We start from the raw sequence: 18,768 nt of genomic DNA on the forward strand, positions 1-18,768 counted from the left end.
TGTGTGAAAGTAGAATAATGATCTAATCTGATTGGTCCACCGTCCCACTGTTGCAGCTGTCTTCATTTACAGTACGTTACCAGGCCATGCTTACCTTCCCGCTCTCAGAGAGACAACTGCTCTGCTTTGCATATGAAAATTCCCCTGCTCACCTTTGTGCCAAATGTGGAGGGGGCGGGGGCTTTAACAATGATTTACTTAAAATAAAAATACAAGCCACAGCAAGAAACAAAACACGGCTTTGAATACTCCTAGTCTGTAATAGACTAAAAACAGATATTCTAGATAATAATTTTTGAATATTATAATATACAGTACCAAAAAGTACCAAAAGTTTCGACAGACCTACTTGTTCAGTGTTTTTATGCTTTATTTATCTTTTTTTTTTATTCATTTACTTTTATTAACGACATGAAAACTTAAAAATTAAGGGACACATATGGAATTAAAAAAGCAGTTACTGTTGTTCAGCACCTCCAGGAACTCCTTCTTTCAAGACGCTAAGAAAACTATTATTTTCAGGTGTCCTTCCCCCTTTATGAGTCAGACACTGAGATTAAAATTTACCAAGATTGTGCAGATCTGTCCTCAAAGATAAATGTGATACTTAGTTTAGAAGAATCTAAGTAATCGATAAAACATATTCTGGTTTGTTTAACACTTTTTCTTTACAAAATAATTGTTCATTAAATAATTGTGTATTAAATTAACTTTTAATGAAAAATTTTACATTAAAAAAAAATACTTTGAAAAAGAATAGAAGTGTCTTTTTAACTTTTTGACTGGTACTGTCTGGTAGGTTCTTCTTCAGTTTAAGAGATTAACATTACATTACAACTCAACTCAAAGGGTGGCTTGGGAACACCCACATCTGTATATAGGTAAGTTGTGAGGTGTTATCTTGTGAGTGAGGTTGAACAATGGGCAGCATGCTCATGGCAAGGCGATATGAATTATGAAATTGTGGGAGTTTAAATGAGGCCTGATAGCGGGTGCTAGATGAACCTACAGTAGACAGTAGACCAGTGGGTGGTAATGATCGTGACCGGCGATTTTTGGCTAGAATTGTCCGTGCGAACAGAGTAGCAACTCACATTCACAGAAATCACCCACATATTCAATGCACAAGGCCCTATAAGCCTTGGGGCTCATGCAATGATTAGGGGCGACTTATTGGCCACCATTTTTTTTCATTCATTCATTTTCAACCAACCACCCCGCTGGATGCAAAAAAAAATGGGAATTTCCATTTTCTAGTAAAGAAGTGATGGAACAGATTGTGTTTCTGCACTCCCTACTGCACATTTACTGTAGACTTTCATCATAATAACTAGAAAAAGACACAGAAACAAGGAGAACTCTGTAACTATTAAAAGTAGAAGTATTTTATTTAGAGAAATTACAGAGACAGAAGCCAGAGAGCGGTGAGTACTGTTTCCTACACCTTCAAACACTACACTCTTGGAAACTGGAGAAAAAACTGCTACAGGAAGAGTCATGTCTGGCTGACCCACATGGAAACAACAGCTTTAGCCTTTAGCTCTTTAGCCTAACCTTGGACTAAGCCTCAGTTTCAGCAGTTTGTCTGGGTTATACAGAACTGCTACTGGACAACTAAAAACTAGAGGTGTTCTAAAACTTTTGATCGGTGGTGTATGTTGGAAGCAGTCTTGGCAGAGACTGGCTGTCAGGGAAAGCTCTCTAGAAGAGCCGTCAGCAGCGACTCGCTGAGAGTCGCTGAGAGAGGCAAAACAGCAAAAGTAAAACATCTGTGGTCTGTAATGCAGCACAGACCCTGCTGGCTAATATTCAAGGATAAAGAAGATACTAATGTTTCCAGCAGGGCCTCTGTTCCAGCGTGCAAGCAGAGCTAGGGCTAAATAAGTACACTGTGAGCAGGCCTGTCACAGTGTCTGTTTCTGACGATACATTGTCAGAAATAACTTAAATAAATTTACCAAAAATAACTGTAATACAATAAAACAATATTACTGTCTTTTATACAAATTATAGTAGCTGAGTAGCATCACAGTGCACTCGGAGGAAAGCGCAGTGACTAGGTTACTGATACATCAGCTCACAGACGCAGCCTTGTGCTGATCGACATCACCCTTGGAGTGATGAGGGAAAAAAGGGCGCCATCTATTGTACCCACCCAGAGAGAGAGAAAGCAAAGGCCTATGAAGTGCTCTCTCATGACTCCGGCAGCTGATGGCAAGCTGGATGACTAGGATTCGAACCAGCGATCTCCTAATCATAGCGACAGCCACTGTTATTAAAATGCAGTTACATCCTTTAACCCTTTGAGGCATAGTGGTGACTGTCAGAAACCAATTTTCCCCTCATTTTTTCACTTGTTAATTGTGTTTAAAGAGGAAATCTCTGCATTTTCAGAAAATTATATATTAAAATGTCCTAAACTTGAGCAAAAAAAAAACATCTACACAGTCGATATATCAGCTCATCAATGATAATGACAATAGACAATTGAGATCAGCAAAAATGAGTCAAAAATGTACATGCATATATTGTGATATACAAAAATACAATATCAGTAATAGGATAAATAAATCTGTTCTTCAGCTACATGGATACAGAGGTAAAGAGCCACTGGGGCTGCAGATCTTCATTGGCACGGCAGACGAGCGTATCCTGAAGCCCCACGCCTTCTACCAGGTGCACCGCATCACGGGCAAGACCGTCACCACCACCAGCTACGAGAAGATCATCCACAGCACCAAGGTCCTGGAGATCCCTCTGGAGCCGAAGAACAACATGAAAGCAATGTGAGTAGAAGCAGAGGCTTTATTGAGACAATAAAGTATTACATTACAATATTCACAACCTACAGCAGAAACAAATACACTTTATCATATAGGTACCACTTTAAAATAAGTCTACTTTTATAAAGGGTTTATAAATGGTTTACAATTAGTTTATTATAGTTACTAATTAGGTTGTAAATGCCTTAAATATCATTAATAATCAGTTATAACACATACATAGAAAGGGCAACAATGACCTGTTGTTTGTCAAATAGTGAACCCACAGCCGTCTATAATATTGTTGCCCTTTCTACGTATGTGTTATAGCTGATTATTAATAATTGTAAACCATTTATAAACCCTTTGTAACGGTAGTCTTATTTTAAAGTGGCACCATCATATATATATATATATATATTTTTTTTTTTTTAAGTCAAAAAGTCCCATTTTTTACTTGTTGATTCTTCAAGTCATTAGTCTTACGTTTTAATTTCCGCATCATTTGATTAAAAACAATGTTACTGGAGACAAAAGCTTGATAACCATAACTGATATTTTACAATATATATATATATATATATATATGTGGTTAATCATAATATGTATTTTTCCTGCTTTGAGAAAGAGTCATTAAATAACCCAACAGCAAAAGATCTCACATCAATATTATTTATGTTTATATTCATGTTTTGTCAATTTTTCCAAGTTTATTTGGATCTGTCGCAGTCTATTAAATCTATTAAGTGTCATAATGCTTCATTTGTACCACTTTATTGGCTCCTTTATAAAGGGTTTATAAATAGTTTATTAATGGTTATTAATTAGGTTATAAACCAATAATAAGCAGTTGCAACACATACAATAAATAGGAAGGGCAACATTGGCCTAACTGTGTACCAAATAGTGATTCTTCACACATTTAAACTGTTAAACTTCAAATCTTGCTGGATGCTTATCTTACTTTTTTCTTTCACATCAGTCATCATTAACATTTCGGTTAATAACTATTATAACATTTTAAATGACTAAATTAAATTTCTATATTATTTTATTAGATATATTGCATTGTTCTTTCTATTTATGTGTTGTAAGTGCTTATTAATGGTTTTAAAATATTTACAACTTATTTTATAACCATAAATAAACTCATATAAATATGAATTATTTATAACACCTTTATAAAGGAGCCTTAAAATTTTAAAGTGTTACCTTTTTTATCTGAATTACAGTTTAAAATGGGGCATTTACCTGTCTTCACATAATAGCTCTACTTATATTATATATATATCATATCATAATAATATATATCATATTTTTGTCCCTCAAACTTGTATTATTTTATAATTTTCTTACAAGCTAATTTATATTTGTGCTGTTAGAGATCTTTAAAAAATTGCTAAATCACTATAAAATGAATAGCATATTATTTAAGATATTTTTTTCATTTCATCATTAATCAAATCAACATTTAAATAGTGTGTATTTAGCTTTAAAACAAGAAAAAAAAATTTAAATATGGAAAACTAGATCCATGTCCATCTCTTTTCTGCTATAAATTTAAACAATATTTCTCTTTTAGTTTCTTTTCTTTTCTAGTGGTGATCCAGATACAAGTAGAGCATATTTTATTAAGTTTGATGCACCAACACCAACATTTGAAGGAAAATGACAAAAATGACAAAATAATATTTTTAGATAAAATGTGTGTGTGTGTTAATTATTTGTATTCTTACTTTTTATAACTTAAATGAATAAAACCAACATTTATATACATAACAATTTCATCTTTTATCATTATAATTTTCTGAGTCCAATTTCAATCTAAACAGCCCTTATTATTGAAATATATACCTAAAATATTAATTTGTCCTTTTTCTGAAACATTAATATACCCGATCATGCTGTGAACTTACCACCTTCTATTGGCTGTGTCGTAGAATCGACTGTGCCGGGATCCTGAAGCTGAGGAACGCTGATATTGAGCTGAGGAAAGGTGAGACGGACATCGGGAGGAAGAATACTCGTGTTCGGCTAGTTTTCCGAGTACACATACCTCAGCCGGGAGGCCAGCATATGTCTCTTCAGGTGGCATCGCATCCTATTGAGTGCTGTGAGTATACTTACTGTTTATTTTTAGCATTGCTACACATAAAGTGGAGCTTTTATTGGAGCAATTACAGAATCACATTGATTCTTCTTAAAACTAAAGGCCTTATCGTACACTTTGTGCAAGGCGTTTTGTATTTAGTATATAGGAATAAATCTACACTGATGGGCGCGGTGGTCTGGAAGTGAGGTGTGTTCACGCAGAAATCTGGCATACTGCTATTTTGGCGGTGGAAAACACAGGTGCGCCACTGACCGATTAAAACCCTGACAACAATCAACAATCAGCCACATGCAAATCCAGCTTTTACATCAACAATAAACAGAATAAAGAATGAAATAACATTACTGTTCCCTTAAATGAGCTGCTGCAGGTCAGTAGCTCCAAACGTGCCAAAGTCAGAGCTCACCTGACTCTTAAAGTGAGTGACAACTGGCGAAATGATTGGTTTATTTCACGTTACACCCAAAATTAATCACACTAAATCCATCTGCATGATACCCAATTGACTGATGCACCTTAAGATCACTTAAATATGACCCTAAGTCTCTTAAATATAGATATAATTTCCATAAAACAGTATGAAAACTGCTGTTTTCACAGTCATCCCATGCAGACAGGCCATCATAATATAAGCACACAGTGTAACTGCTGTACTTACTTAGCAGCATTCTCACCTAAGCATTATTCAGCTGACTGACTCATCTGATCATAGCCAGCATCACACATCTGTCTAAAGGTCAGAGCTACATTTACTTCAACTACATTTGCTCCAGCGGATATTGAATCGGAGTTGTGAGCTGATAAGCCAGCAGGAGCTGTTTCATGGTTTCATGGTTTCAGCAGGTAACAGCTTGTGTTTGCTCGGGATAAAAATAAGAATAAGGTGTTAAACCTTGGAAAGCTTGACTTAGCATCCTTTTCAGTATTGCAACATGCAAAATTATCTGTTTTGAATTGTGCACTTTTAATAAAAATTGAGGAAACAGTTTGCACTCAGTTTATTTAGTGAGTTGAGTAGAGTTGACTCCATATTGTAAATGTTCTATAGTAAAACTTTACTGGTTTCTGACATTGTTTATTATTATAATAAATAATGACCCCTACCTCACCATCAGTGTGTAGTCTTTCAACCAGGGCTACCTTCCTTTGGGTATTCAGTTAATTAATGCTTATAAGAGGATGAGGAACAGGGTTGCCAGTTGTTTAGACCGAACCAAAATGAAGTTTTAAAAGCGGCCCCAGTCTAGATCAAAAGACCCTCGTTTGATCTGACCAAAAGAGGTGGTATTACTGATGCAATTTATTTATTTTTTAAATGTCTTATATCACAAAAATGTCTTTAGATATCGTGATATTAATGTTTTTACAATGTTGTCCAACTTTATCAGTAAGGATTTCTCACCACAAATGATCTGCTCTAAAGTTTGTTTGAAATCAGATTGAGATTGAGAGTTTAATCAGTTTAATCTGATTTATCCCCCAAAAATGTATTACTGTCGCTATGAACACACACAAAGAGGACAACATGCTCATGTGGTTTATTGGTGCGCATTTTGGTGCATTTACTTTTTTTTTACCTCTGTGAAAACAAACCAAACTGAGGTGGAAACGTTCCAAGTAAACAAACGTATCAACTGATTTAGACCAGAGAAACCAACTACATGTGTGAAAACACTTTTAAACAGCATGTCGGCATAGCAACACTTCATCACTTCCTGTCAGTACAATTGTCAATCTATTGTTAGGACGGTTAAGATTAGTGGAAATGATATAACTGTATTATAAGGTGCACTATCAATGAAAGTCTATTTTCTGGTCTATTTTCATAGTAAGAAACAATGGTGTTGCCATGTTTAATTCAGCAGATTTCACCGCTGGTGGGGGTCAAAGTTAAAAAAAACAGTGCAGGTTAGCAGGAGTGCTAGCCATGGTTAGCAGCGCTTAGCACTAGTAAATGGCGCCCGACAGTGCTTCGAGAGTGTTTTGGTAACCCAAGGCGCTATAAGCTAGCAGTTTGTCCCACATAGCTTGTTTTAACATGGCAAACATGCAGACTACAGTCTGATGTACTGAACGGCGAAAGAACTAGCACTGCGGTTAGCTGCTAATGCTAATACTGCTCCAGCCTTGGTGCTGGAGAAACTTCATAAAATTCAATATTATACAATATTAGTGTGCAGTTTGCTGTTAATATGCTTTATATGTTCCTTGTCCTTTTTTTCCACAGCTCAAAGGTCAGCGCATGAACTTCCCATGGTGGAGAAGCAGGACATGGACAGCTGTTCAGTTCTGGGGGGTCAACAGATGATTCTTACAGGACAGAATTTCAGCGCTGACTCTAAAGTGATCTTCACTGAGAAGACCCACGGTGAGTAGCATCTGACAGGTTGTTGGTGGTCCATTTCTTTTGCCTGAGAGGAGTTTCTGAAAGCATGTTAACATAAAGATCAGTTAAGTCATTATAGACATTATGGCTTTTAGTTAGATGTGTTTTGGGGAGGGGGGGGGGGGGTGCACAGTAGAACTCTGTGGGCGTGGCCTAAGCTTTTGTTTCCTAATGGCTTAATTTTTTTCTATTTTACATTACATTTACTTTTATACTTTAAGTTGTTTTGAAATCAGTACGTTTACACTTTTATTTAAAGAGTAAAAAGCTTGAATTGATACTTTTTCAATTTCTACAGAAGTAAGAAGAATTTTAAACTCTAGTATCTATACTTCTACCTACAAAATAATGAATGTCAATACTTTTCACTCCTTTGGTAACTGCATGTAGAGTTATGTTATTCACTGTTCAATCAATCAATCAACCTTTATTTTCACTCAGGAAGAAACATTGAGGGTGACCCTTATTTACAATGTTGCCGAGCCTTTATAACATCAAAGGGTTTGAACACATTTAATGATAATTTAGAAACAATAAGAAATAAAATAGTAAAAATAAAAAATAAAAGTACGCATTTTAAAATCAACATTTAATAAAAATATATATGTAAAAGAGAAAATTCTAAAATACCATAAAATAAAAAGTGTATAAAATAAAAAAAGTAAAATGATAAGTGATTATATTAGTGATAGAACTAAGAACAAGAATGAAAATACAAAACATTAAAATGAGATCAAAAATAAAAGTAACAATAAATAAACAAAATAAAAATGAATAAAATAAATAAATAAATATATAAATAATATGAGAAAAAAGATAAACTAATACAAAAATTCATTTAAAACAGTCCCAGGCTTTCTGATGGTGATTAGAAAGTAAAAGTTTAAAATGGTTTAGTGATTGCACTCTCTCTCTGTAGCTAAAAGCAGATTGTCCCAATTCACTAAAAACTCTTGGTACCTGATCAAGTGATCCCGCCACTGGAGCGAGTCTGATATGTATTGTTATTAAGTGAGATCAGTGAAGAGATATAAGACTGCAAATGCCCAGAGAGTGATTTATAGATAAAAATTAGCCAATGAGATTCTCTTCGTGCAGCTCTTAGTGAGGACCAACCAGCTCTATGGTATAGTGAGCAGTGGTGAGTAGTGTAAGGGTCGCCAGCAATAAATCTCAGAGCAGAATGGTAGATTGAGTCTAATGGTTTTTAGAGCACTGGGGGTCGCTTTTAACGCTGTTAGGTACTACTTAGTTACATGCACTGTACTCTGTGTGTCTTTGAGGAAATGCTCTACTACTAAATACTGCCTTACTTTAGATACACTAAGGATTCATAAACACAGCCTGAAGCTCAATCTCACATATCAGCATGCAGGAATGGCATTTGAATTGTGACCTTTCCTAATCTTCTCCGCTCGCATTTGCATGACATTTAGATTTCGGATACAGGGTGGTGTTATCCTTATGTTCAAACGGCCACCAGACAAGCCTCTTCCAATCGTCACCCACGCCGGGCACGTTCACCGCTGGAAATAAATAATACATTAAACGCGCCTAAAATAAAAAAAAGTTGTTTTTTTTTTTTAGCACATGAGGCTTTATGTCATGACTGATGGGCTCTGCCATCTGCAGGTGCTATTGTTATGCTGCATTTAGATGCTTGTTCATGCATGAAGAGCACAGGCTGTAAGAAGCAGATGGACTGATTACATGTTGCCTCTACTTCGCGCCTTGTTTGACAAGTTGTGATGGTTTCAGACAGGTGGTTAATAGCAGCTCTGTTTATAACAGACATTTAAATTATGGCCATCAACTTTAAAGCATTAATGCATGGGATTCATTTGGAAATCAGTAATGCAATATATATATATATATATATATATATATATATATATTTTTTTTTTTTTTTTTTTATTCAATGAATTTCACCACCAAGTTTGGCTTACACCAATTTCCGCCATAATTGGGGTCATAATTCCGCAGGTTTTCTTGTGGTAGACATGTGATCTGGTCTCGATTGAACCCAGCTATCAAACCCATATACTTATACTTTTTTAATTGAGCTAAACTGCTAATTGATAAGGTGTGGTTTAATCTGATATATTAGCCAAATAATATACTGCTATGAACAAGCACGATTTCTGCTGCTGCTCCATGCTGTTTACACACGCAGTATGTGCAGCATTCACTGCTCACAGCCACATGACTCCTATTGAAAAAACACTGTGTTTAAAAACGTATCAGCAAATTTAATCGGCAGAGTTCTGTGTTAAAGCAGCTTCACACTGCACAGATATACAGATATACAGATTTACGCACTGGAACACAGATTCTTCTCACTATATTTACTTTCTTGCTATTGCACCAGACAGCTCTGACCAATCAGAGATAAAAATGCTCTTGATTGGTTCATTGGTGCACATATTGGTACATTTATGTTTTTATGCCTGTGTGAAAACAAACCAAACAGAGGAAGAAACGCTGCAAATAAACTTAAATAAACTCAAATAAACTCATCAACTGGTCTGGAACATAGAAACTTTCACAACTACAGGTGTGAAAATGCTCTTTAGTGCTCAGCTAATTAAGTTCTAATTCAGAAATCGTTAAAACTAAGCAGAGAAGTTTACAATAAAGTAAAAAAAAAAAAAAATCTCCACTCAAACATACCGTACATAAGTATATACTAGTATTTATTTGACACTACTATTATAAATATAATTACATGTTACAGTGTGCCTACATTTAAAAAAACTTGCGTATGAAGAATAAGGAAAACAAGTGCGATCGACCGCAGTTAATCACATAATATTGTTGTGATTAATCACTGAAAAATAAAATTTCAAATCGATTGACACCACTAATATTCAAATACAGGTACATAAGGCATAAAATAAGGCATAAAGACAAAAACAAATGCACTGCATCTTTGATTTGGAGATCGCTGGTTCGAACCCTGGTCATGCAGCTTGCCATCAGCTGCTGGAGTCCTGAGAGAGCACAACTGGCCTTGCTCTCTCTGCGTTCCTGATGTCCTGATCAGCACAAGGCTGCGTCTGTGAGCTGATGTATCGTAACTGAGTTGCTGCGCTTTTCTCCGAGCGTTAGCGCTGTGATGCTATTCGACAATCAGCTGCAGTTTGAAAAGAGGCGGAGTCTAATTTCACATGAATTCACATGGCTGAGTAGCAGCTGAATCGGCCTAGAATGGAATGGAGAAAATTTGAAATGAATCTTTAGAAAGACCAAAAAAGTTTGTTAGCTTGTTCTGGCGTATCCAAGGTGTGTCGTCTAGTTTTGTGTTTGTTGTCTGGTTTACGTCTGGAGTTTGTTTATGGTCCTCTGTGGTGTCTGAGGCCTTGGCTGGATGCAGGTCTATGGTAAGGTGCTTAGTCTGTCAGTGTAAAGCTCAGAGTGACTCAGAGAATCCAGTGAGCGCCTGTTCTACACAAGGGCGTCTTTTAGGCATGCTGTTAGCTGTTAGACGTGAACTCTCGGGGGCCTACTTCAGCTGGACTTCGACTTTTTAGTCTCTCAGCTCTCAGCTCTCTCTTTCTGTCTCTGTTTTTCTGTCTTTCTCGCTTTATATGTATATTTAAACATACTGCCTCCAGTCAGATTTAGCTTTTTTTTCATCTGGGGTTCCCTGCTGCATAATTTCGTCCTGCTGTAATGGCTAATCGAGGAGGGATTGCCTTTGTTTTGGAGGGTTTCTCCGTATGACAAAGTGTTCTGGAACAGCGCGGCTCTGAAATCCCTCTGAATGGGAGACAGCTGTCTCTGGCCAAACGCTTATTTGGCTTCTGCCGACGTTGCTGCAAGGAGAGAGCCCGATTCTTCGCCAAGCTGGGATTCCAGCCCCCCAGAATCCACCTCCATGCCAAATTATATAAGAGAAAAAAAAAGAGATTTCCAAAGCTCCTGCAGAGGGAGCTTCGGAACAAACTGCGAACAAACGACAAACGCCAAGAAAGGAGCAGTCATCACCTGTCGTTAGTGAAATGGAGCAACTTCATCATAAAACGATCAAGAGAAGTTAATCTGGCAGCAAGCTTGGAATCCCCCCTCACTTCTGCTGACTCATTTGAGCCATATGCCGCTCATTTTACACCATGGAAGGGGGTTCCCACAATCTCTGAGAAGGATGTGCTGAAAAAAAAAAAGAAAAAAGATCAACGCTTACTGAACAATCCATATCAAATGTTGTTTGGTTTTGTTTTGGGAGCTTTTTTGACTTTTATTTTTGATGCTTTACTCATCTGCTTAGTTACAAAACAGCACATTGATAATCAAATACATGTTGCAATGCTCTTTGCAATCTCACACCCCATCAACAGTCTATTTTTTCACGCCTTGCCCCTGCGCTGTTAAAATAGTGGCAGAGTTTATGAGTAAATCTACACTGATGGACGTGGTGGTTAACTCAAATGGTTTGAGAAAACCAATTAAACAGTGGTCCTTAAATCCAGTATCAAGTTTTGGACTTGGCATTTGGTTATACAGCTACATTAGTTCCAAAACTACGAGCAAGAGCCAAATCCAGAGATAGAATCTGGATCCAGCATAGCTTACCAACACAAGACTTTATCAATTTATCAAGTAACAGCTATTCACATTCAGTATGCAAATAGATGGTCTCAGGAGCCAATGGGAAAGATGACTTATTTGTCTTGATTGGACTAAACCAAATATAAGGCAAACAACTTAAGTAAGGCACAATTCATTCATTTTAACTAAAAAATGAATTAACTAAGGTGTACGATGATTATGCATTTTTAGGTTAGTTTGACTTACAGGGGTTGGACAATGAAACTGAAACACCTGGTTTTAGAGCACACTAATTTATTGTGGTGACGGACAGTTCTGGTGGAAACAGGAGAGTTGAGGTGCACATTGAATTCTGCCGTGATTTGTTCAGCCGTGGTTTAATGTTTTTTGGATACAATCCGGGTTAGCACCCGAACATCCCTTTCAGACAGCTTCCTCTTACAGCGTCCACAGTTAATCCTGTTGGATTTGGTTGGTTCTTCTTGGTGGTATGATATGCTGACATTACCCTGGATACCGTGGCTCTTGATGCATCACAAAGACTTGCTGTCTTGGTCACAGATGCGCCAGCAGCAAGACGTGCACCAACAATTTGTCCTCTTTTGAACTCTGGGATGTCACCCATAATGTTATAGTGTGCATTGCAATATTTTGAGCAGTAAAACTGTGCTCTTACCCTGCTAATTGAACCTTCACACTCTTACAGCTCTTACTGGTGCAATAATGTGCAATTAATGAAGATTGTCCACCAGGCTGCTCCAATTTAGCCTTGAAATCAATTAGATCTTACAGTGCACACAAGTTAGGCTGTCTCTTTAACCATTTGAGTCGAGACACAAACTAGCCGAGCTTGTATTTAATTATCACTTACGATCGCCTACTGCAGAGCTGCAGTCAGTACCTCACACACTGGCTCGACAGGCTGTCCGTGTAGTTTAAGCTCTGCCTTGAGGTGAGTTAAAGGTGTTAGAGGAAGTGGTTGAGGACACAGATAAGATCTCTCTCTCTCTCTTTCTCTTTCTCGCTCTCTCGCTCACTGCCATTTCGTCTGTATGGGAGACGGTAGTAGACGGTAGGCGAAGCGTGATATAAGCAATGTATGACCCTGGCAATGACAAAAATCACCGCCCACATTCACCTGTCACAGCAACGATTAGGAGTTGACTCATTAGGGGTAAAGAGATAGGGACTGTATACGCTGCTGTGTCTTTTAACAAAGGTCAAACCACGAACAACCGAAGAACAGGCACAAACCTGTTGGGTAAACCTGTGTTTCCCCATAATGCTGCAGCACAGTGTGCTGCTCAATGGACTGAAGTCAGTGAGACATAAAGAGATAAAGAGACACTGATTTAGATTTAGAAATGTGCTGATTACTGAAATAACTTTAAACTGGTCAAAGTTTTAACCCTTGTGTGGTGTTCGGGTCCGTGGGACCCGTTTTCATTTTTCATCAAATGATACTAAAAAAATATTTTTTCTAACTCAAACTCATTGGCATTGGCTCATTTTTTGTGAAAATCATGTATCAAAACACATTTTTGATAAACACACACTGTACACCCCCCCCCCCCCCTTTACCGTTTATAATACATACAGTATGTTTGGCCAAGGGCTAATAAACATTGCTTCATTTGTAAATTTGAAACTAAACAAATTTTCTACTGATTTATTAAAAAACTAATAAAAAAAAGAGTAGCACTTTTTGAAAGAAATGTAACGTAAGAAAGGTAAAGGGCAAATATTAACCATGTAAGCTGTTTATATTGCTTGCAATTTAGGTGAAGCGAGCATGTGTAAAGCATTTTAATGTAAAATTACAGTAAACAGTAACAAGTAACAAAGTAAACAAGTAACAAAAATACGAACACCACACAAGGGTTAATAAGGCACAAGCCTGAGTTACAGTGTGTACTCTTACTATAAATATTTTTATGGAACTCAATGTAAAATGCGTTTGTTCAAAGTTTTTTATGTATTTTGGTCCATTTAAAAGGTAAAAAAATATATAATAACACTGTCAGATTTAATTGATGTGAAAATGAAAGGCAGAATAAGTTAAGATACATGGTTTTTGCTTGACATGGACAATATTGGCAATTTACATTCTTAAAACCGCCTTTCATTGTCGCAATTTAGCAACTAGAATCTCTCTCTAGAATCTTTACTCAAATACACCTAAATATAAGAGCTGTTTGAATACAATGAAAAGCTGACAAATTAATAGAGGCTTGACATTCTTTAGCTACCACACTAATGTATAAAATTGAATGAGAATATCATTGAAAAGTTACTTAATTTCAGTAATTCATTTCAAAATTTCATATAAATTAATAGAGTATATTATATAGATGTATTACACACAGAGTGTACACACATATTCTCTTTTATTGTTGATGATTATGGCTTAAAGCCAATGAAAACCCCAAAATCAGTGTCTCATAAACTTAGAATATTGGTAGAAGACCAATTGGTATTTTTGTCAGTGTGGGCAGTGTGCCAAATCCTGCTGGAAAATGAAATCCGCATCTCTATAAAAGTTGTCAGCAGCAGAGGGAAGCTGTAAGGTATGAAGTGCTGTAAGATTTTGCGGGAAAACAAAACTGCACTGACTTTAGACTTGACAATAAAACACAGTGGATCAACACCAGCAGATGACGGACATGTCTCTCCAAACAAACCATCACTGATCATCAGTACATTTTACATTTCATTTGTAAATCGAGGGAGCAGAGTCTGGAGGAAGGATGAGAGAGACACACAGTCCAAGCTGATTGAGGTCTAGTGTGAAGTTTTTACAATCAGTGATGGTTTGTTTGGAGAGACACGTCCATCATCTGCTGGTGTTGATCCACTGTGTTCTTTTCAAAGTCCAAAGTCAGTGCAGTGTTGTCTCGTTTTTGAAGTTTCCAACATGTTAACTTCAACACTTCAATTCTTTCCATTGATCATCAAAAGATCTGCTGTTGTACTGGATGTTCAACACAAAGTTAACAAAGATGCCCCTCTGGTTGTAATGAAAATGCTATAGAATATGGAATATACTGTATAGAATAAAATAAAGTTACAATGATGGTAATAATAATCAAATTAAACCTCTTTTTCACTTTCTTTTAGATGGACAGCAAATTTGGGAATTGGAGGCCACAGTTGACAAAGACAAAAGTCAGCCAGTAAGTAAAAAAAAAACTCACTTTATTGGAAGCTTTGCATCACCGCACGACATTTAAAAAAATTTGACGTGTTTTTGAAGCTAGGTAGCACTTATAGTAACGCACAGTGACTCAGATAAGTAACTTTAATCTGATTACTGAATAAGCAGTAACATATGGAAACGTATCTCTTTCTCAGAACATGCTGTTCATCGAGGTTCCCCCTTACCGAGACCCATCTATCTGCCATCCAGCTAAGGTCAACTTCTACGTGATCAACGGGAAGAGGAAGCGCAGTCAGCCTCAGCACTTCACATACACACCCCTGCCAGGTAGGCTAAAAAAAAAAAAGAAAAAAAGCCACCTGACAGTTGGCTATGGCAGCAGAATGCTTCTCTGTGGTAATCCCAACCACGTCAGTCTGTAGGGTTGCCACCTTTCAGAAATGAAAATAAGGGACGTCCACCAAATAAATAGATAATTATGGAAATAAAAAACAGATTTACATTTTTACATATTGGTTCAATACGGGATGCGACATTTAATTGCCAATTAAACGACGTTCTGTATTTTACAGGACGGGTGGCAATCCTATCAGTCTGTTAACTAGGGATGCTACAAATATTTGGCAACCAAAATTACATAAAAAACTGTCAAAATGGTTTGCTAAATACATCTTAAGCAAATATATTAATATATATTCCCTAAAGATTAAATTTTTTAAAGGGAAAGACTCTTTATTTCACTTTTTCAGGTGTGCAGTGTAGACTAGTTCCAGTACACCGCAGTTTTAAACACACATGCTTTCCTGAATCACTGCATTCTGCACTTTCACCACAGATTTTAGCTACACAGAGAAGCTCTGAGAGTCCCACATTGCTATCACACTGATCTTATTACGTTCCCACACTGCTGAACTGAGAGACTCTGGTATAAACAACCACAGCATGGTGGAAGGTGGACAACAGTAGAGGCAGGACTGAAGTTTAGAGTACGTACATGAACCACTACCTGTAAGGGTCTAACACAAAAAAAAGACCATCAATCTCTTAGCAGGCCAGCAAATCAACAGCAGACAGCTAAATTACAGACTGAAATACACTACATTTTAAAATATTAGGGTGAGATGCATATCACTATATAGAGGATACGATTCAATATGTTGCAAAATTGTATGCAAGCTAAAATATGACTTATTTTTGCTTCATATTAAATATTAGAACATTTTTCATAGTTTAAAAACCCATTATCATATTTATAAAATCTGAGTAAAAGAGAAATATATATCTATCCAATCATATACAGACTAGTACATCTCCAAAAACATTTTATATCATTGAAAAGTTCAAAATGTGAACCTCATATATATTTTATAGATGTATTCGTTTTTTAATGCTGATGATTATGGTTTCCAACCAATAAAAAATAACAAAATTCAGTGTCTCAGAACATTTGAATACTATATAAGACCAACTGATTATTTTGCCAGTGTGGGCAGTGTGCCAAGTCCTGCTGGAAAATGAAATCCGCATCTCTATAAAAGCTGTCAGCAGAGCGAAGCATATACATATATATTTGTTTTATTCTAAAAACTACGGACATCATTTTTCCCAAATTCCAAATAAAAATATTGTCATTTAGAGATCTCAGTTTTTAATGTATATGTGTCCATAAATGCTCAGGGTGCAGAAATTATTATTATTATTATTATTGTTCATTTCTTAATTCCTCTGTGATGGGGAGCTGAAATTAGTTTTGAATAGCTTTTATATTTTTAGCTTTTATTTTATTGTATTTTTCCGTTCCGCCTTAAATGCTGCAGCCTCTGCTGTCTGTTTCCCCTTTTAAGGTGGAACAGGAAAGTTAGCTAGCTAGCTAGCTAGCTATCTACGGAGACAAACTACTAGCGACCTTTTTATGTTTGTGATAAATAATTCAACCATAAAACATTGAAGCTACACATTAAACTATGATAATATAGGGCTAATCATCACTTTTAACAAGAAAAAAATATTTACATTTGTGGGTTTTTTTAACAGTGACCTTTTTTTTGAAGTGTGAAAATCTGAAAAATCTCCATATGAAGGGCTAGCAAGAGTCGGAACAAAGGGTAAGGGGTAGGGCCAAGGGGTGAAATTAGGGGAGCTTGGGCCTTGTTCATTGGCTGGTTCAATGTCTATTCTGATGGACAACAGATTTCAATTAGTGTTATTGGCAATGAAGCATCACAAAATATACATAAAGTATATTGTAATTGATTTTTAATTCATTTTCTGCAGCTCCGTCCATCAAAACCGAACCAGTGGACGAATACGAGACTGGACAAATGGGTTACATCTCTCAGATTCTGGGAGCTTCAGCCCAAACCTACTACCACCACAACCCACGTGCAGTCCTCAACCCAGACAGTGGCCTGGTCCCCAGCCTGGCGTCCTGCCAGCAGACCCGGCCAGGCATCTCCCCGCCGGACCCCCGCTTCCAGCAGCACAGTCCCGCCATCGTTTACTCCCGCACTGAGAAGAGCTTAGGCGGCAGCCTCTACTCTCAAACCGGATCCAGCATGGTGCCGGACCCGCATCGCTCCGTTCTGGTCCACACCGGTTCTCCAGCCCAGTCCTCTCCACTCAGTGCCCAGCATTCCTCCACCCAGCATCCCACCATCATCCAGTTCTCCCCCACCAACCACCACAACCAGCACCTGCTGCGAGGAGGAGACCCCCCAGCCCCACCACCCCCAGAGCACCAGCACATCATCTACTGCGAGGGCTACAACAGTCAGCACGGAGCCCAAGCGGCAACTACCCGATCCCCAGCTCCCGCACAAGCCCCCCACCCCCAGCACTATCCCACCGTCATCCAGCAGCAGCAGCCCTACGCCCAGAGAAGCGCCAAAGACAGATCCCCTCCCGGCCAGGCGGATCCACAGAGGTGTTCCCCTGCTGAGGAACAGAGAGCCTCCGTACCTGGACGGGTCACCGTCAAGCAGGAGAACCTGGATCAGGCCTACCTGGATGATGGTGAGTAGATACTACCATACTGTCATACTGTCATTGGCAGCATTGTCTTTTTCCATCAAAAAGTGGGGAAAATTGTATAATAGATTAAGTATCCACCTTAATCTTAATCTACCATGCTACTTAGCAAGCTGTGCTAATCAGATCTATTTTAAGCATTTATTTATTTTATTGTTGATTACTATGGCTTACAGCCGATGAAATCCCCCAAAATCAGCCTCTCAGGAAATCTAAATATTATATAAAACCAATTGGTACTTTTGGAAGTGTGGGCAGTGTGCCAAGTCCTGCTGGAATATGAAAGCCGCATCTCCATAAAAGTTGTCAGCAGAACACGGTGGACCATCACCAGCAGATGATGGACATGTCTCTCCAAACCATCACTGATTGGTGGAAACTTCACACTAGACTTCAAGCAGTTTGGACTGTGTGTCTCTCCACTCTTCCTCCAGACTCTGCTCCCTTGATTTCCAAATAAAAATGTATAATTTTCTGATGATCAGTGATGGTTTGTTTGGAGAGTCATGTCCATCATCTGCTGGTGTTGATCCACTGTGTTTCATTGTCAAGGCCAAAGTCAACTTTTATGGAGATGGGGATTTCATTTTCCAGCAGGAATTTTCCAGCACTGCCAAAAGTACCAATTGGCCATATATATTCAGTCAATTGATTTATTGAATTCCTCTTTTGATTTGTTCTTTGTTAATCCTGTATGTAAAAAATGGATTTAGGAGAAAAGCCTGTTCTTTTTCTTGACGTCTTTATCCATCACCACGGTAAAGACTTCCCATTC

The 18,768-nt window shown here is 37.5% G+C and overlaps 2 protein-coding genes across 3 annotated transcripts in view; both read left to right on the forward strand.

Moving 5' to 3' along the window:
* Positions 1 to 18,768, forward strand: part of LOC103032624 (probable phospholipid-transporting ATPase IIA) — a 291,393-nt gene that overhangs the window by 92,386 nt on the left and 180,239 nt on the right. The gene's annotated exons all lie outside the window — the stretch shown is intronic.
* Positions 1 to 18,768, forward strand: part of nfatc2a (nuclear factor of activated T cells 2a) — a 56,012-nt gene that overhangs the window by 16,612 nt on the left and 20,632 nt on the right. For both annotated transcript variants that reach the window (XM_022677216.2, XM_022677215.2), the window contains exons 4-9: positions 2,584 to 2,786; positions 4,703 to 4,875; positions 7,103 to 7,243; positions 14,927 to 14,982; positions 15,161 to 15,293; positions 17,241 to 17,978. In XM_022677216.2, the coding sequence (XP_022532937.2) occupies positions 2,584 to 2,786; positions 4,703 to 4,875; positions 7,103 to 7,243; positions 14,927 to 14,982; positions 15,161 to 15,293; positions 17,241 to 17,978 (1,444 nt within the window). The remainder of the gene's footprint in view (positions 1 to 2,583; positions 2,787 to 4,702; positions 4,876 to 7,102; positions 7,244 to 14,926; positions 14,983 to 15,160; positions 15,294 to 17,240; positions 17,979 to 18,768) is intronic.

The sequence above is a fragment of the Astyanax mexicanus genome, chromosome 13, assembly GCF_023375975.1.
Source record: "Astyanax mexicanus isolate ESR-SI-001 chromosome 13, AstMex3_surface, whole genome shotgun sequence".
Lineage (NCBI taxonomy): Eukaryota > Metazoa > Chordata > Actinopteri > Characiformes > Acestrorhamphidae > Astyanax > Astyanax mexicanus.